Source organism: Alosa alosa, chromosome 1, assembly GCF_017589495.1.
Source record: "Alosa alosa isolate M-15738 ecotype Scorff River chromosome 1, AALO_Geno_1.1, whole genome shotgun sequence".
Taxonomy (NCBI): Eukaryota; Metazoa; Chordata; class Actinopteri; order Clupeiformes; family Clupeidae; genus Alosa; species Alosa alosa.
This window is the reverse complement of record NC_063189.1, coordinates 35152100-35175477: the sequence shown is the minus strand read 5'-3', so window position 1 is coordinate 35175477 and position 23378 is coordinate 35152100. Positions and strand designations below refer to the sequence as shown.

Genomic DNA, 23378 nt, shown 5'->3' with positions numbered 1-23378 from the left:
GGATCCATCACAATCAATTATTATTATCAATTATTATTTTATTGTTAAAGCAACTCGCTTAGGGCACCTAAATGGCCAGGAGCAGCATTGATAATGTAATATCTGAGTATTAGTACAGCCTAATAAAGCTTTGTTGATGTACATTTAAAGTGCGGTCAGTAAGACCGTTCTAGTGTGCTGTACGGTCTACTGGAGCTCTGCAGCGGCAGGAAGGAAGGGCCCGTGCGGTTTCTCATTCACACACCACTAGGGGAAGCAGCTTGTCACTGAAGCAGCTGTGCAGTGCTGCCAGAGTGTCCTGCATTGGGTGGGACTCATACAACAACATGGTAACATGATAGCTATATCCTCCTCCTTTCTCCCACCACCTCCACCGGACCGAGCGGGGATCCCAGGACAGCACTGGCCTTCTTACCCAGCTTATCTCTTCCTGTCCCCAAAGCAGAGATGCTGCTGCCCCAGCAAACCACCCAACAGAAAATGGCTGATGCCACAACAGTATCCCCTATAATCCGAAGATAGAAATGGAAGGAACAGTCCCACATATGAATGGTCTGCACATAGATATGTGTGTCTGTGTGTGTGTGTGTGAATCTGTTTACTAGGGTATGGTAGGCCTACTATCATTATGCAATCTTATAATCTCATTAGTAAATCCTAAATGTCAGCCAGAGAGGTTACTGATTTCATAAGACCATTAACACCTGAGGCACCTGAGCACATCGCCAGAAGACCAGATGAATCTCCCTCAAATGGTGCTGCTCTGACATGCTTTAAATTGTAGTTATTTTCAATGGAAATGGAAAAATTCCTCTATGCTCCTTTGTTTTCAGGGTTTTGCTTGAACTTGTCCTCCCAATCAGTTTAAAAGTCCAATCTGAGTAAAGATGATATCTACGTACATTTAAGTTGCTTGCAGTGTATGAGACCACCTTGACACCAATTCCCGACACATTTTGTGTGTGTATTTGTGAGTACTGTCAGACGCAACTGCTTCCGCAGTCTGTTCATTTCAATTCCCTCAACAACTAGATGTACCGCATAGCGGTACAAAATATGACCGCCGCTCAGTCCTGTACATCCATTCCGCGAAAATAAATCACACTTCAATTTGTCTCCATCTTTTACTCCATCCCCCACTCTTGAAACTTTTGTGTATGCTTGTTTGGCATGCCTGAGTGTGTGTGTGCGGCTGCACAGAAAGTAGCCTACTTGTGCTGAAAAGGTGAATAGATTGTAGAATAGCCAAAGAAGATGTAGCATTGTTATAAAACCTTTAAAATCTCTAAACAATCACAAGTAGGGCAGGTCATCACAGTTCATCCATTGCAACTGGATTGATGAAAGGTCACTTACACCTGTAGGCTACATTGTATTTGGGAAAAAGCAAAAGGTATCAGCATAATGTTATTTATTTTATTTTTTTTTTTAATGTATTTATAAACAAAACATCTCTGTCAGTTCCATGCCGTTTTTCAACAGCTATCAAAACAAAGGTCATTTTGGATGGATGGATTTTTTGTGAATGTTTCTTCTTCTACATAAGATTTTAGTCATCTTTAGTTCATGTAATACTTTATTGTCAATGCACAAATTAAGTAACAGTAGTCTGAAACGTTATTGTTAATGCACAAATTAAGTAACAGTAGTCTGAAGCGAAATGCTGTTTTACATCTAACCAGTGGTGCAAATAACTGACATGTCCAAATGGGCCTTGATGAAATGCGGCCGCTAGACTGTTCATACACATTTTAGCGGGCCAAAGTTGAAGAGCTTTTGTCCGTTATTGTTAGTTGCAAATATAGGCTGATTCATGTTCCCTTGCATTGTGTAACTGAGGTCCATGGCTAGTCTGGCTTTCATCAGACCAAGCTCAATCTTTTAAGAAATCAAAAAATAAATAGCGGGCAGATCAGGCTGGGTTCACCCAGCCTAGTCCATAGGCACCCGATATTGTTTAATTTTCAGATTGAGATATACACGCTCTGGCTATTCTAAATAACAAAATGCATTAGGGAGTTATGACAAAACTGTAACTAACAAACTAGATCCTAATAGAAAGCTGTTAGCTTCCCTAAGCTACAGGTAGGATTATAAGGTAGGCCTATTTACAACATAAATTGCCAATAGGCTATGCTGGCGACACAAATAAAATCTCCTTTGGAAACCAATGGCTTACGACTTACAGTATCAAGCGGACTTAAACTGCCATTTCGTGGCGAAAAGTTGTAGTAACATTCACGCAGTTCCATGAGTCAAGGAAAGCGCGAATGAAGTAGCCACTTCTAAATGGGACCCACTACACAGTAGCTTAAGGTGTGTTGCTAAAGCAGCCATAATGAAATGAAGGTGTCATTGTTTGGATACTTCACACACACGTGCTTTTTAATTTCACAGACTACAACTACCAAGCTGGAATCAAAGCACATCGATTCCCCTCTCACACCCTGCACGCACTTAAAACAAAATAAACAGGCGTCTCAGTCTCCGCATGTATAGGCAAAACTGTATCAGACCCGGTGTAGCGTTGGTAAATCTTCCATTGCACAGAATGATTTTGTAGCACGTGCAATAAATGACAGTCGAAAAGATACAAACAGTGCTGCTATCAATTTGCTTGGTATAACCGCATTTATAGTTTTCTACAAATGCAATCAATCAAATGGGCCTCCATCACTCAACCAACGCTAACTTGGTAACATTACCTAGGTCCTTATTGATATTACAAGATTAGCGTGCCTGCAGTAAAAACCAAGCATGTCCGATAAACATCCTCACTTCATCCTCACTTACACTTCATGTGAACATCATCCTGTCCTTAGTAGATGTTAAGCTGCGGTAAATTACAGTCCTTGTAGGAAGTGTCCATTATTTTTTTCAACCCACTTTTAACTTCCAAAAAATTACGTCTCACTGCAGCGATCGCCATCTAGTGGACAAAGCGACTACTTATCGCCAATACTGAAAATGCAGCCATGATGATGATGATGAATATTTTGGCTTTCTTTTTGATCCTATTGAATTTGTAATTATGTATCGGCCGTTCTAATACCCGATAGTATGTGGGTGCCTGTGTGTGTGCATGTTTATATGTGTGCACCGCCATTTACAGGCCAATGAGTGTACAGTCACTAAATCTACACATAACCTAATTTTTTAGCCCCCATGGATGAAATTCTACGAAACTTGGCATACCCCCAGACCCCCAGAGAATGCCAGGTCAATCATACACATAAAATTTGGTGCAGTTCTGAACATCTTAACTGAAGATAGGGCGATTAAAGCAGAATAATATTGCATTTTCATTTTTACCGAGGGGGGCAAATCACAAATGAGTGATTATGAGCCAGGTTGATGTGGGCCCTTGAGACCAACATACCATAAAAGATTCACAGAGAACTGTGTCTGCCCTACCCTCCTTTCGGGGTCCAGTCCAGCGGGGGCTGCAGATGAAAGCGAAAAATGGCGGTTCCATGCTATCCATGTGGGGGTACATGCCCACCAAGTTTTGTGTACCCGGTCTTTCAGTGTCGGGGAATCCTTGTTGGTGTATGCGTCACTAAATGTACACATAAATTATTTTATTGTAAGGCCCCCCATGAACGAAAGTACACAAAACTTGGCATGCATTCAGAGGGTGTCATAATGATCCTACACTTTGAATTTCGTGCAGTTTTGACCTTGTCAGCCAGAGATATTGAGATGAAAACACCTAATTTTTTGCTTTTTAATTTTTAACTAGGTGGCGCTATACATTAAATAAGTGGTATTTAAGACCAACATACAAAAAAAGGTGGACCTCCTAGGCCCTACGGTTCTCGAGATATTCACAGAAAACTGTCTCCGGCCACCTACAGGCCAGTTGGTGAATAGTAACATAAATTAATTTATTGTGTGGCCCCCCATGAACGGAATTCCACCAAACTTGGCGTGCATACAGAGGGTGTCATAATGATCCTACACTTCCAATTTCGTGCAGTTTTGACTGTGTTAGGTCACAGATACCTTCAATTACAACACCTCATTGTTACTTTTTTGTGTTTAACTAGGTGGCGCTATACATGAAATGAGTGGTTATGGAATGGGTTGACATGGCCCCTTGAGATCAACATACAAAAAAAAAAAATGGTCCTCCTAAACCCTACGGTTTTGAGATATTCACAGAAAACTGTGTCTGCCCTACCCTCCTTTCGGGGGTCCAATTCAGCGGGGGCTACAGATCAAAACGAAAAACGATGGTTCCATGCTATCCATGTGGGGTTACATGTCCACCAAGTTTCGTGTACCCGGTCTTTCAGTGTCCCGGGAATCATTGACGGAAATTTGGGCATGCGAAAAAAAAAAAAAAAAAAAAAAAAAAAATATATATGACTAAACCTAGCAGCGAAGCGGCGGTCATAATAAATTAGTAATTCATAGGTGTCATAGATCTGTGGGGGTTTCTTGATAGTCATCGAAAACTGTGGGCACATCCCAGATGTATCACATTATTATTATGACGCCCGGCGCTTAAGCCAGCGGTCATATAGGTTTAGTCAGATTTTTTTTTTTTTTTTTTTTTTCTTCTTTCGCATGCCCAAATTTCCGTCAATGAAGACCACGAAACTTGGTGGGCATGTAACCCCACATGGATAGCATGGAACCATCGTTTTTCGTTTTGATCTGTAGCCCCGGCTGGACTAAAGGAGGGGGGGCAGACACAGTTTTCTGTGAATATCTCGAAAACCGTAGGGTTTAGGAGGACCATTTTTTTTTTGTATGTTGATCTCAAGGGGCCATGTCAACCCATTCCATAACCACTCATTTAATGTATAGCGCCACCTAGTTAAACACAAAAAGTAAAAATGAGGTGTTGTAATTGAAGGTATCTGTGACCTATTATAGTCAAAACTGCACGAAATTGGAAGTGTAGGATCATTATGACACCCTCTGCACGCCAAGTTTGGTGGAATTCCGTTCATGGGGGGCCACACAATAAATTAATTTATGTTACTATACACCAACTGGCCTGTAGGTGGCCGGAGACAGTTTTCTGTGAATATCTCGAGAACCGTAGGGCCTAGGAGGTCCACCTTTTTATGTATGTTGGTCTTAAGGGGCATGTCAACCCATCCCATTACCACTTATTTCATGTATAGCGCCACCTAGTTAAAAATTAAAAGCAAAAATTAGGTGTTTTCATCTCAATATCTCTGGCTGACAAGGTCATAACTGCACGAAATTAAAAAGTGTAGGATCATTATGACACCCTCTGAATGCATGCCAAGTTTTGTGTACTTTCGTTCATGGGGGCCTTACAATAAAATAATTTATGTGTACATTTAGTGGCGTACACCAACAAGGATTCGGGACACTGAAAGACCGGGTACACAAAACTTGGTGGGCATGTACCCCCACATGGATAGCATGGAACCCGTCATTTTTCGTTTTCATCTGCAGCCCCCCGCTGGACTGGACCCCGAAAGGAGGGTAGGGCAGACACAGTTCTCTGTGAATCTTTATGGTATGTTGGTCTCAAGGGCCCACATCAACCTGGCTCATAATCACTCATTTGTGATTTGCCCCGCCCCGGTAAAAATTAAAATCAGTAGGATTAAAAGAAAGCCAAAATAAATATTCATCATCATCATCATGGCTGCATTTTCGGTATTCAGTATGGTGAAGTAGTCGTTTGTCCACTAGATGCGCATCGTTGCAGTGAGGCGTAATTTTGTTGGAAGTTAAAAGTGGGTTGGAAAAACAATGGGCGCTTCATACAAGGACTGTAATTTACTGGCGAACATCTAATAAGGATAGGGCGATGTTCACATGAAGTGTAATTCCCATTTCTTCTTGAAGCGAAATAAATCTGAGGATGTTTATCGGACATGCTTGGTTTTTTACTGCAGATGCGTTAATCTTGTAATATCAATAAGGACCTAGGTAATGTTACCGTTAAGCGTTGGTTGAGTGATGGAGGCATTTGATTTATTGCATTTGTAGAAAACTATAAATGCGGTTATACCAACAAATGTATAGCAGCACTGTTTGTATCTTCGACTGTCATTTATTGCCGTGCTACAAAATCATTCTGTGCAATGGAAGATTTACCAACGTTACACCGGTCTGATACAGTTTTGCCTATACATCGTGAGACTGAGGCGCCTGTTTATTTTGTTTTAAGTGCGTGCAGGGTGTGAGAGGGGAATCGATGTGCTTTGATTACAGCTTGGTAGTTGTAGTCTGTGAAATTAAAAAGCGTGTGTGTGAAGTATCAAACAATGACACCTTCATTTCATTATGGCTGCTTTAGCAAAACACCTTAAGCTACTGTGTAGTGGGTCCCATTTAGAAGTGGCTACTTCATTCGGCTTTCATTGACTCATGGAGCTCGCGTGAATGTTATTACAACTTTTCGCCCGCGATATGACAGTTTAAATCAAGCTTGATACTGTAAAGGCGTAAGCCATTGGTTTCAAAGGAGATTTTATTTGTGTAAGCCAGCATAGCCTATTGACAATTTATGTTGTAAAATAGGCCTACCTTATAATCCTACCTGTAGCTTAGGGAAGGTAACAGCTTTCTATTGGGATCTAGTTTGTTAGTTACCGTTTTGTCATAACTCCCTGATGCATTTTTGCATTTAGAATAGCCAGAGCGTGTATATCTCAATCTGAAAATTAAACAATATCGGGTGCCTATGGACTAGGCTGGGTGAACCCAGCCTGATCTGCTCCGCTATTTATTTTTGATTTCTTAAAAGATTGAGCTTGGTCTGATGAAAGCCAGACTAGCCATGGACCTCAGTTAAACAATGCAAGGGAACATGAATCAGCCTATATTTGCACTAACAATAACGGACAAAAGCTCTTCAACTTTGGCCCGTTAAAATGTGTATGAACAGTCTAGCTTAACGCATTTCATCAAGGCCCATTTGGACATGTCAGTTATTTGCACCACTGGTTAGATGTAAAACAGCATTTCGTTTCAGACTACTGTTACTTAATTTGTGCATTAACAATAACGTTTCAGACTACTGTTACTTAATTTGTGCATTGACAATAAAGTATTACATGAACTAAAGATGACTAAAATCTTATGTAGAAGAAGAAACATTCACAAAAATCCATCCATCCAAAATGACCTTTGTTTTTGATAGCTGTTGAAAACGGCATGGAACAGACACAGAGATGTTTTTGTTTAAAAATACATAAAAAAAAAATAAAAAAAAATAACATTATGCTGATACCTTTTGCTTTTCCCAAATACAATGTAGCCTACAGGTGTAAGTAACCTTTCATCAATCCAGTTGCAATGGATGAACTGTGATGAACTGCCCTACTTGTGATTGTTTAGAGATTTTAAAGGTTTTATAACAATGCTACATCTTCTTTGGCTATTCTACAATCTATTCACCTTTTCAGCACCAGTAGGCTACTTTCTGTGCAGCCGCACACACACACACTCAGGCATGCCAAACAAGCATACACAAAAGTTTCAAGAGTGGGGGATGGAGTAAAATATGGAGACAAATTGAAGTGTGATTTATTTTCGCGGAATGGATGTACAGGACTGAGCGGCGGTCATATTTTGTACCGCTATGCTTCCACAAAAGAATGACATCATGACATCTGGGTGCTTACTTTTTTTTCAGGTTTTTTGACTGATTGAGAATTCCAGTTCAAGTAGTTCTAGTTCATTTAGAAAGGAATTACAAAACACCAAAGTTCAGCTGTGTGCAAAATATATGTCTTGATTAAGGCAACATAAATAGATGACTGAACAGTTTGTTCTCTCACCAGGAAGACATTCTGTGCAGAAAATGAGCAGAAAGGGTTCTGACTGTGACAGAGTCAAATCAATTCATTGTGAATGTGTTATTTCCCATCGAAGACAGGGTCAGTGTTCTACTAATAACAACAGACCCAGACAACAGATAAGTTCATAAACTGGAAGTGGTTGACTAGAACTTCCTCTGAGTATCAACGAATAGAAGTGCAGTAGCAGTAGAAGTGCAGGAGAAAAACTTACCAAATGGGAACAAACAGTGCTTTAGTTACGTGACTCATGGCCATACTCACACTGTTAGACGTTACTGTGGTAATGCATAGTTCTGTCTCTGACAAACCACAGTGTTTGAACTGCCTCTACTCCCACGGCATCAGTATAGAGACACCTACAGTCGTCACGCTTACCTGCTCTCTCTTAGTTTCCACAGTGCTGTCCTCAGCTCATTTAGATGATTTAATAAGACTACATGTAGGCTACATACTGTTCGTCTCTCAGCAGCAACCATGAATGTTTCAAACGTGGTATGTTCTCATTTATCTTTTTTACGTCTAATATCAGGAGATTTCTACAAGGTCACACAAAAGATAAACATTTAGAGCACTGTAAAATAAATGTGACATGTTTAAACTACAGTATGTTTAGTGTTTCGTGTTTCATCAAAGAATACATACAATTTTAAGAAATATTAAAAACCTCATGAAATATGGATCATTCATTACAATCTATGTAAAAATAAATGTTGACAGCCCACATGAGATCTTTGATCATGCTTAAAACTCCAAGTACCGCTCTCGACTAGATGTTACAGCAAAGATGAAATGTGCTCGGTCACACCTTTATATGGACTCATTAGACATTAACTACACTCTTAAAATGAATGTGTTGTCCCTATCTGAACAAAGATGTCTTAAACAACTCAAGTTGTGTTGTTTTCAACACATTCGTTTTAAGAGTGTAAGCTCAAAAGTAGCAATCTAATGGAGGCAAGAAGGTGATCATGGCTCATTTAGATTTTAAGGATAGGGTCTGGCTATTAGTTCAAATTGGTCATTGAGGTTGCGAGTGGAGTCGGATGCCATGAGCCTGCATTTCCTAATGGCTTGTTTCTCAAATATAGCTGCAAGGGTGATCTGGGGTTGTCCACTGATCTTAGCACTCATCCTAATTATTCTGTTGAAAGGGCCTTTATTCAACTCACTCAGGGATCCATGCCAGGATGTCAAAGGTGAGCGTGGATTGAATGAAGCAGTTGTGAAAAGCTTGTAAAATTGATTTCTTGACTTGCAGTTGTCATAGCTTATGGAGGAAGTACAGATGTTGCTGACATTTCCGGTCGGTGTTGTTTTTAAATATCAGCTCATCGTCAGTGATTGAGCCAAGGTATTTACCCTCTTCCACTCTTTTGATGGAGCAGGGGGGCTGGTGGCGGAGAACCTGGGTGTTGGTTAAAGGATCAGGCTTTGTGAAAGAATACAATATCGGCTACCCCATTATTACTAATCTTGGTCATTATGTCATGAGGGTCCCCTGTCAGTACTTGGCCCAGGGTTGCCGGTTCGAACCCGACCAGTAGGCACGGCTGAAGTGCCCTTGAGCAAGGCACCTAACCCCTCACTGCTCCCCGAGCGGCGCTGTTGTTGCAGGCAGCTCAGGCGTCGGGATTAGTGTGTGCTTCACCTCACTGTGTGTTCACTGTGTGCTGAGTGTGTTTCACTAATTCACGGATTGGGATAAATGCAGAGACAAAATTTCCCTCACAGGATCAAAATAGTATATATACTTATACTTATCTTGATAAAATCCCTCCTTGGCAAAGGAGTGATTAAAGTTAGGGTTGACCAAACCACCAAAGGTCACTGTTCTTATAGGAATTACCTATTCAAGTCATCGTGTTGCGTTTAATGAGTAAGTTTATGTCAATCTGTAGTGTCAAGTTTGAGTATTATAAGTCAAAGCAGCAAGATGACTGAGTGAAGTTGAAGTTGAAATAATATTAATTTCAGTTGCCAGTAGACTATGACTTTAGAATCTTCCTTTAGAAGCTTCAAGAAAGACTTCAGTGATCCTCTGGCACCTGATCTCTAGTGCAGTGCTAAATCTGTCTAATGACTGCACAGGAAGAATACTCACACCCTTCTCTCTACAGATAATAAAAATGAGGAACCAATAGTGGTGTTAAACTCTTACAGTTTATTATTACTGTTAGCACACATACTACAACAGGCTGTTCCCTTTAAGGCGCAGTCAGCAACATGAGTGGAATCCAACAGGAATCCAAAGAGTTTGACAAAGCTAGGGACAGTCGTTGGTATGCTTCTCCTAAGATTCTCTATCTATGAATACATGATATAAACCTGATTTAAACAAGCATTACAATATCTGCAACAACCAATAACGGTTGGCCATTAACTACCATTAACTAACTCTCTCACACCAACTCTTTCTCCCCTTCTCTCTTGGCTCTGGGCCCTGGCTGGGGTGTAGACGTGTAATGAGAGCTGGGCACTGGAGCCCCAGACCTTCCAGCAGGTGGTCTACATCCCAGTGTTCCTGCTGGGCCTGCTGCTCAACGTCTCGGCAGTGACCGTCCTCCTCCTGAAGCGCCGTCAGTGGACGGACATGCACATCTACACGCTCAACTTGGCCCTGGCCGACCTCGCCCTGGTGTTCTTCCTGCCTGTACGCGTGTTTGCTGCCTACCACCCTCTTGAGCCCTCGGACTTCTGCTCAGCCATGTTCTCCATCCATTACATCAACATGTACACCAGCATCTTCACCGTCACCTGCATCAGTGTGCACCGCTACCTCAGCATCAGGTTCCCCTTCTGGGCCCGAGAGCGGAGCACCAAGAAACGTATTGCTGTGCTAGTCTGCACTCTCATCTGGGTAACGCTGGTGTCTCTATGCCTCGTGTTTGGCTCTGAAAACACTCACACACATTTGCGCTCATGTTACAGCCGTTCTGATAAGAAGAGGCAATCTCTTACATTCTTACTGGTGGTGGTGATATTGGGCTATCTCCTCCCACTAGTTACAATGACTTTCTGTTCCATCCAGACCTCTCGCATTCTTTGGACATCAGAAGAGCATCAGAGTGGTGAGGAGACCTCTGTGCAAAAGAAGACATTTCTTCGACTTATAAAAGCCAATTGGATTGTGTTTGTTGTTTGCTACACACCTATCCATGTGGCTATGTGGATGGTAAAGTACCACGATTGTTTGTCCGCACTGGAAAACGGGATTCATAACTTCCGTGAGGTGGCTGAATGGATTGCCACCACAAACTGTTGCCTTGATTCGTTTGGATATTACTTCTTGTTGAAGCAATATTTAAAAGATGAATCTCAAAGTGATTCAGCATCACCTACTAGAGGCAGAACAAAATCATCTGACTTGTGAATGAACTTCACCTACTAAACTACTAGCAAGTGTCTTCTATCATTACGATGAATGAAATGATGTGTTTCAAAGCTTGATCCTTTCACTTTACCCAGTCCAGGCCCAATTCAAGCTAATTCAAGCTTTCTTACTAGATGTTATGACTAACTTGTAATACTGGACTCACTCTGGTTGTTGGTTTTCTATTAGCCTCCCTATAGGTATTGACTTTACATGTATGAATGTATATAAATGTTTTGTATGTATTTGTTTGCTATTCTTCTGACAATTCCATATGAATACCTATGAGATGTGGAAATGCATAAATGTATGTGTTAATGTTAAGGTGTGATGTCTCATTCTGGTATGCGCTAGTTTAGAACCAAATTATAGAGTGACCTTCAGCAGTTCTAGGTGGTGAATAATCTAACAATGGAAGGTTAAATGAGCCCCATTCAACAAAAGGCCTCCCAGTTAGCTGCTAATCCATTTGTATTGCGCCACAGGCTGGTTGCAGGATCCACATACAGTGCAATAACACATTCAGGTAAAAACAGCAAGCATCACATTCCACAGACAATATATCAAATCTACATAATTGGAAAAAGAGCTGGCAACACTTTATAGTAAGGGTACATGAATTGTCATGAATTCATGCATGAATTAATTAATGATTTATGCATTACTTCATTTCTTTATATCTTATGAATCATCAGGAATTGACATTAGTTAATAGTCTCTCATTCATGACCTCATGCATGAACAACACATCAACTAAAGCATAAGTTAAGGTGGGTACCTTAAGCATGATCATCATGATTACATGCATTTAGGGTTAATTTCTCATGATTTCATCATATTTGTGGCCCCTCAACTAAAGTGTTAACAATGGCATTTACTTAGAGAACTTGAAGTTGTGATCAAATTGTAATTTGAGTAGTGATGACCACATTTGTGGCAGAAAAAAGAAATCATGATCATTATAAATCATAATGATGTGCCCACCATATTTAATGCTTTAGTTGATGTGTTGTTCATGTATGAGGTCACAAATAACAAACTATGAACTCATGTCAATTCCTGATGATTCATGAGTGGAATGAAGTAATACATAAATCATGGATTAATTCATGCATAAATTCATGATGATTCATGTACCCTTACCGTAAAGTGTTACCAAAGAGCATTTTTTTATGAATGTTACTCGCATGGCAAAATAATGTGGGAATAATACAAACCCATACTCTAGCGGCTTTTGGACTTGTTTAGAGATGGACTGTAATCGCCCTCTACTGGAAATCTGATGTCTGGTGTGTCTTTCACATTTCTTTGTTTATTCTTCGCAACACCCACAAACATGGGGCAATGGAACCTGCAAAATGCCTTTTCCTCTTTTTAATGCAGGGATATGCAACACTTGTTTAAAGAATATTTAAAACAGTTAAAACTATGGCAACTCCTTGGCTTCAAAAGAGATATTGAGTATTAAACATGCACATGAGCCACCAAACAAAGCCACATGTGGTGAAAGCAAGGCGTCAATGCATTCATTGTGTGTAAAGGCTGTAGTGAATAACCACTAAAAAAATACTTTGAAAGCCAATTGGTGTACAGACCCTCAAGATTACAGTTTACAGTTCCAGCAAAGTGTGGAAGGATACTTTTAAAATGTATTCCACGACAGATTACAGAATAGCCTACCCTGCCCTAAAATCAATTTTGTAACATAACTCAAGTGAGTAACGTATTTTGAATACTTTGGATTACATTATCATTGTATTATATTTCATTAGCAATGGATGAAACAGTTATGTGAGGTTATGTGAACTTGTTAGACACATAGTGTCAACAACAACCCACAACCTGCTTTACGGTAAGGATGGATTGATATATAAGCCTATGTGCTATGAAACGCTGTTCACATCATTGTGTCAAAGAACCTACAACAGAGATGTTTTGTCTGCACATAGGCTACCAACTCCCAAACAAGTATACAAATATTTTTTTTATGAATTTCAACAGCACAAAGGCAGTAACATGCCTTTTTGCAGAACATTCTGTCAAGAAACGAGAACCTATACTGGCCCAAAACATGGGCTGGATATAGGCCCTAGTGCACTACAACAAAACTAATTTTACATTTTACATTCCCTGAGAGGTTTTCTTTTAGGCTATCAATATTAACAGAGAGGGGGAAAGAAAGGAGCCGTCTGAGAGATACATAGGCTACCTGGTGTGGTTAAGAATACTTGAATTTGAATAGGGAAGAGCCTTGGCCTGCATGTTATAATGATTTAAAATGCAATCCCTGAAATGTATCAGTGTAACTGTATTCTGAATACCAACCATTTCAATCGTAACTGTATTTAAATACATTTACATGTATTCTGTTACTTCCCAACACATTTGGATCTAAGATGCAGTCTGTTAATGCAGGACCATGTTTGAGTCTGTCAATGCAGGGCCATGTTTGAGTCTAAGGTAAATGTGCTATTGTAAACTGTACAGTGACGGCCTGTTATGACCACCCAACCGACTCGGCTTATACAGAAGTAGGGAGCCTGTGGGCACCATCAAACTCAGGAAGGAGATCTTGCATTGGTCCAGTCTGCCATGTACAGAATGATTCAGCACAGGGACTGAGGAATGCTTTAAGCTATGATCATTGAAGGCACTCTGGACTGCACCACAAGATGCACTGTAATGCATCTTCTCAGCCACCTGTGCACACCATACTGTACTGTATCTTAATATATAGGGTCAATGGCATGCATGTGTCCAAGTGTGTTATTTTTTATTTATGGTCTTAAATGTATAGTATGTATCATTTTATTCTAATAGAAAAATGTTCAGTACAAATTATGTCAAATGTAGTCATTTGGTCTGCAGTGTGGATTTTCATAATTATTATGACCGCCGCTAGCATAGCCAGCGTAGCGGTCACATAGGGATTGTCAAAGTTTTCCGTCATCTACTTCCTGATTTTTTGGTCAACGATACCCGGGGGGACACCGAGAAATGCAAGTTGCATGCTTGTTCTGAACTGCACCACATTTCATGTGTATGATTAACCTGACATCCTCTGGGGCTATGCCAAGTTTCGTGGAATTTCATCCATGGGGGGTATAAACTAAATTAATTTATGTGTACATTTGGTGACTGTACACCCATCGGCCTGTAGATGGTGGTGTTGAGTAAAGGGTTGCTGGTAGAGGATGATGAGAGGAGCTACAAGGCAGGGCCCAGTTCCCCGAAAGCATCTTAAGCCTAAGAGCGTCGTAAAGTCCCTCTTACGAACGTCTTAAGATTTGCCGACTGTTTCCCGAAACCATCGTAGCTTAAGACCGTCATGAAAACACTCGTAGATCTCACGAGTGCTCCAGAGTACTGGTTACCCGGCTAAGAGCGTCTTAATAGTACTTCTCTCACTGAGGTCACCAACAGGACATACAGAGGAATTACAGATGTATTTAGAATACATAATCCAATTTACGTTCCCATTCTTTATTGTGTTTACCTGTGATGAATCAGATTTTAGCGTGCAAAATAGCCTACATTTAATGGTCATAATAATGTGATGAAAAGCGGACAAAAATGCAATCAAGTTATTAAACGAGACGTTGCCAGAATAGTTTGACATTATCTTTGCTAAGTGAAGGCTATATTTTAGGCCTATGAGGTAAAAAGCAGAGAAAGCAACATGTGGTTTAGTCTGTAGCCTACTACATCAAAATCTAAGCCTACACATTTCCTCTTACTCGACTTCTTTCTTATCTTCAAACGTGTTCTTGACACCGCGAAAAATGATTGCATGGTGCAACAATCTAATCTTAAAATAATTACAATTATTTATGTCTCTGTGTGGTATATAACCTACTTGGGATGCTTACATGCAGATGTCAAAGTGTTTCTATTTTCGTATTGATGTGAATTAATGTGTAGATCCGAAGTTTAAATGGTAGGCCTATAGCTGTGACGTGCAGTCACCTGACATCACCGTCAAATCAGAGGATATTTCAGAACTATTAACGTGGACAGCTCCCCTTAAGAGCATCTTAAGAGCAGTGCATGCGCGTTCACGCTACGAGCGTGTTCGGGAAACAGTCGGAAAAACCAAACGAACGATCGTAAGATGAATCGTAGAAAACCCTCTTAAGAGCGTGTCTCCATCGTTATCGGGGAAGTGGGCCCTGGGCCCAATAGAAACACTTTGACATATGCATGTAAGCATCCCAAGTAGGTTATATACCGCACAGAGACATAAATAATTGTAATTATTTTAAGATTAGATTGTTGCACCATGCAATCATTTTTCGCGGTGCCACTTAAGAACACGTTTGAAGATAAGAAAGAAGTCGAGTAAGAAAGAGAGGAAATGTGTAGGCTTAGATTTTGATGCAGTAGGCTACAGACTAAACCACATGTTGCTTTCTCTGCTTTTTACCTCATAGGCCTAATAAAATATTCACTTAGCAAAGATAATGTCAAACTATTCTGGCAACGTCTCGTTTCATAACTTGATTGCATTTTTGTCCGCTTTTCATCACATTATTATGACCATTAAATGTAGGCTATTTTGCACGCTAAAATCTGATTCATCACAGGTAAACACAATAAAGAATGGGAACATAAATTGGATTATGTATTCTAAGTTGTAATTCCTCTGTATGTCCTGTTGGTGACCTCAGTGAGAAGTACTGTTAAGACGCTCTTAGCGGTAACTAGTACTCTGGAGCACTCGAGATCTACGAGTGTTTTCACGATGCTCTTAAGCTACGATGGTTTCGGGAAACAGTCGGCAAATCTTAAGACGTTCGTGAGAGGGACTTTACGACGCTCTTAGGCTTAAGATGCTTTCGGGGAAGTGGGCCCTGAACTATTAACGTGGACAGCTCCCCTTAAAAGCATCTTAAGAGCAGTGCATGCGTGTTCACGCTACGAGCATGTTCGGGAAACAGTCGGAAAAACCAAACGAACGATCGTAAGATGAATCGTAGAAAACCCTCGTAAGAGCGTGTCTCCGTCGTTATCGGGAAACTGGGCCCAGGACTGTCTTAAACACACTCTCTCTCACAAACACACACACACACACTAAGGCTTTTATTGTCAGTATACATTTTGGGTAACCAAAAGTCCTATGGGGAGTTTCCATAGGGCATTTTACAAAACGCATGAGCATACCTTGGTAAATAATGGTCTAAAGCAGCGGTCCCCAACCACCGGGCCTAACTGGGCCGTAGCCTACGACAAGAGTTTAAAAAAAGAAATGCATGCAAACTAAATAAACTCAATTTAATTCACAATAATGTCACATTCGCAATAATACCCACTGACGATGGTGAGCCAGATACCTCAAAGAAAAAGAAGGGGTCATTCAATACGAAATATGACGAGTCATATTTAAAATATGGTTTCGCAGAGACCGGTGACTCGAATGCACCAAGTCCTTTATGTGTGGTATTTGGCGATAAGTTGTCAAACGAAGCAATGAAACCATCAAAGCTAATTCGACATCTAGAGTCCAAGCATCCTACACTTAAAGACAAACCCCTTGAGTTCTTTGAGCGTAAGAAACGCGAGCAAGAAGGACAAAAAACTAGTGCGTAAAGCAACCACATAGGTCAGGGGTGGGCAAACTGCGGCCCGCGGGCCGGATCACAGTTGTTAGAGAGGGTGAATGGGTCACCATGGTACGCTATCCAAGTTGGTTGGTTGCAGGTCACTGGCCAGAGTGTTTGAGTTGCGAGAGCCGCTGCAGAGATTTCTTACAGGAAAAAAAGTCACCGTTAGCTGCATATTTTAGTGATGAGGGCTGGGTGTCAAAACTCGCTTACCTGTGTGACATATTCGGGTTGCTTAATGACCTCAACCTGTCACTGCAGGGGAGAATGACGACTGTCTTTAAACTGGCAGATAAAGTCACTGCATTTAAAGCCAAGCTTGATTTGTGGGTGGATCGGGGTGTATTTGATATGTTCCAAACAGTAGTGGGGGTTTTGGGAGAGACTGAGGCAGGGCCCTTTCTCTCGCAGCTGGTGCGCGATCACCTTGTTGCGCTTTCAAATAAGTTTGAGCGTTACTTCCATCCTCCAAAGATCCATGGCAAACCAAACCGATCACCTTGTTGCGCTTTCAAATAAGTTTGAGCGTTACTTCCATCCTCCAAAGATCCACGGCAAACCAATTGACCAAAACCATTTGTCAATATCCCGAATAGTCCTAACTTGTCAGCGCAGGAGGAAGAGCAGTTGATCGAAATTGCAAATGACGGTGGTCTTAAGAGTGTAGGCTATGAGGAAACCTCTCTGGCGGGTTTTTGGAAGAAAACCAAATCAGAATATCCCGAGATAGCCGTAAAAGCGCTGAAAACGTTGCTACCATTTCCCACCACGTACAGTGGGTCCCCGTTAAGTTTGGACGGGTTCCTTCAGGAATCACCCATTTTCTCAGCAGAAAAGGCACAAACTGCAGTTGACACAAACAACCACAAGGTGTCACTTTGGAGTTCTGCCACTACTATTTTTGATGCGACTTGACTTACTGCTTCCATGATGCAGTTTCCAAGTCAGTAGAACAATCAGAGAAAGCTGAGCCATTACCAAACATATATGATAATACAATAGCGTGAGTTTATATATCTTATACCCTATTTGTCACGGTTACTTATAGATTTGATAGTGTAACGATAAGCGCATAACATAAGAGACTTTCAGCGGGGACACGGAAACTTAATTTGATCACGGTAGTTTAAGCTTACACTTGACAAAACATTCTAATATGAAAATGTAGATGCAATTGTTGTAAGATGGTGCAGCTCCTTTAAGAAAGCACCGTGCAAAAAAGTAGACGTGCTGGAGCGAGTCATATTCAAAATGCAAAAAATAACACCGCAGATAAAACCAATTATCCTCATTCATTGCAACCGCAGCATGCCTGCTTGCCGACGTTTAAACAAAAAAGATATCAAAGCACCTTTTGCGTTTGAATGTAACACGAAAAAATGTTTAAACAGCTGGACAAATGATTTAGCTAATTGATTATAGCCTGTACACCAGCAATTGTTGAACATTTGGAAAAAGATCGCTCAGCTGTTGCCACAGTCACAGGCAATGTAGAAACAACATGAGAGCAGTACACACTTCCCCGAATGTGGATGTTACACTGTCATAATCTACCACCAGCCTTTTGGCAAGTTGAAAAATAGATGACTTCTGTGAAATCTCTGTTTTAAAGCAAGACCTAAATGAGAGGAGTTGTGTTGGGAATGTCGGTGCAATGTCCATGCTATAATGGTCTGACAAACGTACTGCCTTTTCAAGCAGTTCATCATCACCTGCGAGTTGAAGGATCATAGGACGTAAAGACTCAACCACATAACAAGTTTCCCGCATGCTTGCACATCTTTGGGAGAGCTGACTGATTATGATGTCCAGAGTTGCATTAAATACCTGCACTTTGAAGTATCTCTCTGCATCGGTTAAGCGTTCATCTTCCGATAGTTCGTCAAAGTGACGCTTCACTCTCCGTGCTCTAACATTTTCAAATGTACTCTGAACCCCCATTTATTTGCGAGTGTCTGCGCTGTAGCCTTGGCCTGGTCAAAGGCACGCAGGTAGTCAGAAAGGACCGGTATAGAATTTTCCAGCAATTGCATTGCGGGGGTAGCGACGGAGGTCACAGGCCCTGGTGCGACTGCACTTGCTGCACCTACTAGGCCTAGTTACGCCACTGCGTGGAGCGCTAATGTGTCTACTGTAAATCATTCATGTGTGAAAGTCATTAGGCTGGAAGCGCTAATGTGTCTATGCTCATTAGTCTACTTTCAATAGGCCTACTGTACTATAAAAGTATCCAGGGTTTGCGCAAGTAGCCTAAATATATAAATAAATTAAGGACATACAATCCTTAACGTGAAAAAGCTTAACGTAGCTTAATGTCCCAAACAACAAGTCGTTTTATGCGCTCATTATAAAGAAAGTTTAACGTGTCCCAAAACAGCTGTCAATTAATCACCAAACGTCAAGAGGGTTGAGTCTGAATGACACCGAGTTTTAGACACTGTGTTTTTGAAGTTAAGAAATATTTTCGTAATAAAAATGGTCATTTAACCAATAAAGGCTGAAAAATGTACAGTAAAACTAGGCTATACAGTACATGCAACCCAGCAGAAGACTATTATAGGCTATTGGCAAATCATTGAGCATCATTCACACATTGTATTCTGCACAGTCTCTACACGTGGAGCGCTAATGTATAGGCATACTGTAAATCGTTCAAAATGTGTGAAAGTCATTAGGCTGGAAGCGTGTCTACTGTCAGTGACTAATGCGAGAAGCGGGTTCTGTGTTGTAGGCTATGCATTTTTCCGACACTTGGCTGCAAGCTCCCCTCCCCCACCCCCTTCTTTCACAAGCAGTGCAGCTTTCTGAAGCGGTGCCTTTTGAAGCTAATGTAACAAATACCACCAATATTGTTGTGTGGCAATAAAAGTATCCAGGGTTTGCGCAAGTAGCCTAAATAGGCCTATATAAATAAATTAAGGACATACAATCCTTAAAGCTTAACGTAGCCTACATGTAGATTAATGTCCCAAAACGTCAACAAGTCGTTTTATGCGCTCATTATATATGGATTTCTATGAAACGTCACGAAAACATGCGTGCGCAACCAAGAGGCAGAAAGCACCATAGAACAGCATAGAGCAATGCAAAAGAGCAAAAGAATAAAATGATTTTTTGTGCTGACAACTGCACCAATTCGAAATCACGATGGTTAGAGAATGTTAAATATGTTCAATATCCCTAACGGAATGCATGTCTTCGCCAAAAATGACAAAATACGATGTTATGTTAATAATGCAAATGAACGGCACACTTTGAAATATAGTCGGAAATGAGATGTTATCATCATTGAGACAACAGGGGTATACAATAAAATCCGATTGTAGCTTACAGCAGCCGGCTATTTAGGTTAAGTTTATAACGTTGTGGACGGCCACCAAGCCGTCTTCTGCCCCACTGCGGCACAGTCTTGAGTGACCGGATTCGTTTTCCTTTGTCATATGAATGCTGTCATTTTGTTAACATTACTGTTAAGGAGATGCTGTAGGCAAAGGCTATATTTCAACCTCGTTAGTGTCAGAACTATTCACAAGGTTTCTGGGCAGCATTTTTATGTTCTGTTAGCAAGCGAACTTCTCATGACTACCGACAAAGTAGCCTACTGCCAGCTAACGAAGCTCTCATTTTAAAACATTACTGAGAGACAGGCACTATACAATCAAGAAATCTTGCCACTAAATCCAAAACTATGTTTAACATTATGTACAAAGCTTAGGCTACAGTGGATTAGCATGTTGCAGGGGCTGCTACTGTACAGCCTGAGAGGGGGAACATAACCTATAGCCTAGGCTACTGTAGGCTAAACAATCAGTTGTGAAAGTCTGCAACGAACGTTTCCTAATGGAAGCGCTACCGTGTCTATTGAGCTCATTAGCCTACTTTCAATAGGCCTACTGTACCGCCTGAGAGGGGGAACATAGCCTACTGTAGAGTAAACAATCAGTTTACTTAGTTACATTTGTTTAGTTAAATCCAGTTTTCTACTCTATCTCCATGATATGCTTAGCCTATAGAAAGACGAAGTCGGGAAAGTGCTTCAGAGAAAACGTATTTATTGAAATAATGAACAGTCTACATTCTACATTCTACAGTCTAAATTTAAAGCACGTTGAATCCCTGGGAAGATCTGCGTGTTGTGTGGAGGAATTCGTTGATCTTGATGCAGTCCTTCAGTTCATTCCTCCCCATAGCAGGTTACTTTTGTTGTAGTGTTGAGACCACAAAGTTTTTCACATTTTGCGGCAGTGCTCGCTTGCCCTTCGCTCCATCCCAGTTGGTGGTTTTGCTCCAGGCTTTATAGTGTTCCTCTGTGACGATGGACCTGAAGAGCAGGCATCCGTATCTGCCCACTTGGCCGTAGCTCTGTTGGTGAATCTTAGCGTGGTCTTCGGGACCAACATCACGCAAAGTCACGTCTGCGTGTTGACTAGGAACTTGGATGCTGTCGTTGAGTGTGACGGAGAGGGCCAATGGAGACATCTGCAAGGAGGACGTTTCTGGAGCTGGTGTCGAGGTGCACCTGGGGATTGGTCTCTCAGGCGTCGAATAACTTCTCTGCTCACGAAGGCGTGTCCGCCTGAAGTTCTCCGATTCCAGCTCTCATCTCCTGTAAAATGTCTCTGTGGCTCTCCAAGTGGCTGGTCTCTCGGAGTTGTTGAAGCTCTCGTTTGAGGTTTTTGACCTCCGCTTTCAACCGATCATTCTCGGCGTCTCTCTCGGCTACTCGAGCTTTCTCTGCAAAATGTGTGAAAGTCATTAGGCTGGAAGCGTGTCTACTGTCAGTGACTAGTGCGAGAAGCGGGTTCTGTGTTGTAGGCTATGCATTTTTCCGACACTTGGCTGCAAGCTCCCCTCCCCCACCCCCTTCTTTCACAAGCAGTGCAGCTTTCTGAAGCGGTGCCTTTTGAAGCTAATGTAACAAATACCACCAATATTGTTGTGTGGCAATAAAAGTATCCAGGGTTTGCGCAAGTAGCCTAAATAGGCCTATATAAATAAATTAAGGACATACAATCCTTAAAGCTTAACGTAGCCTACATGTAGATTAATGTTTCTAACAGGAATTTCTAAAAGGGTTTTGAAATCCTGCGCTGCTCAGTTAGCTCCTGTGTTCACTTATATCTTTAACACATCATTGGCTCAAGAGACAGTTCCTACTTGCCTCAAGCAGTCTGTTATTGTTCCAGTACCGAAAAACAAAAGTCCATCATGTCTGAATGACTACCGCCCAGTAGCCCTGACGTCTACAGTGATGAAGTGTTTTGAGAAGCTTGTGAAAAACATTATCTGCTCATCCCTCCCTGCCTCCTTCGACCCCCTCCAATTTGCTTACAGAGCCAACAGGTCTACAGAGGATGCCATCTCAAACCTCATGCACACCACCTTAACTCACCTGGAGGGGAATGGGAATTATGTGAGGATGCTGTTCATTGACTTTAGTTCAGCATTCAACACGATAGTACCTCTCACCTTGGTCACAAAGATGAAGGCCTTAGGACTGAACACCACCCTGTGTCACTGGATATTTGACTTCCTCACCAACCGTTCACAAGTGGTTAGAGTGGGGGTCTGACATCTGACTCATTAACCATCAGCACTGGTGCTCCCCAAGGCTGTGTTTTGAGTCCACTGCTGTACAACATCTACACACATGACTGCAAAGCCAACAGTAGTCATACCTCCATCATCAAGTTTGCAGATGACACAGTGATCTTGGGCCTGATTAGTAACAACAATGAACAGTTCTACTTGGATCAGGTTGATGAGGTGGCACAGTGGTGTCAATCTAACAGCTTGACACTGAATATCAATAAAACCAAGGAAATGGTAGTGGATTACAGAAGGCAGCAGCAGAACTACAGTTACACCCCACTAATGATCAGCGGGCAACCTGTAGAGAGAGTCACAAGTTTTAAATACCTTGGTGTCCACATTACTGAAGACTTAACATGGACTGTTAACACTCAATATGTTCTGAAGAAGTCCAGACAACGACTCTACTTCCTTCGTCAGCTAAGGAAATTCAAAGTTTCTACATCCATCATGAAGGCCTTCTACACTTCAGCGGTTGAGAGTGTTCTAACTGGTAGCATCATCACCTGGTATGGGAACTCCACAGTTAGAGATTGTAGTACTCTGCAGAGAGTAGTGCGCTCAGCTGAGCGTACTATAAGAACTCAACTCCCTGCTCTACAAGATATCTATTCCAGAAGAGTACTCCTAAGAGCCCAAAAGATTCTTGAAGGACTCTTCTCATCCTAACAATGGATTATTCCTACCGCTGAAATCAAGAAGACGCCTATGTAGTCACAAAGGCAGAACTGAGAGACTCAGGAGAAGTTTTTATCCCCAGGCCATCCGAACTCTGAACTCACACTATACTGACTTTGCACACATTCACTCCTCAGCACTCTCAAACATTTCCCAACTCTGAACTCACACTATACTGACTTTGCACTCATTCACTCCCCTCAGCACTCATGACCCCCACACACACACACCCCCACACACACCTACAAGACTTTTAGCACTTTTACATCCCTCTCCCTATGCTACAGACCTTTTATTTATTTTCTTATTTCATCACACGTCAAAACACACACACACACA

The 23378-nt window shown here is 41.4% G+C and overlaps 1 protein-coding gene across 1 annotated transcript; it reads left to right on the top strand.

Annotated features, from left to right (window-relative positions):
* Nucleotides 1–8248: 8248 nt before the first annotated feature.
* On the top strand, nt 8249–11493 carry gpr35b (G-protein coupled receptor 35 b). The gene is made up of 2 exons (XM_048261179.1): nt 8249–8291; nt 10255–11493. The coding sequence occupies exons 1-2, from the start codon at nt 8274–8276 to the stop codon at nt 11167–11169; spliced, it is 933 nt and encodes a 310-aa protein (XP_048117136.1). The 5' UTR covers nt 8249–8273; the 3' UTR covers nt 11170–11493.
* The last annotated feature ends 11885 nt before the right edge of the window (nt 11494–23378 follow it).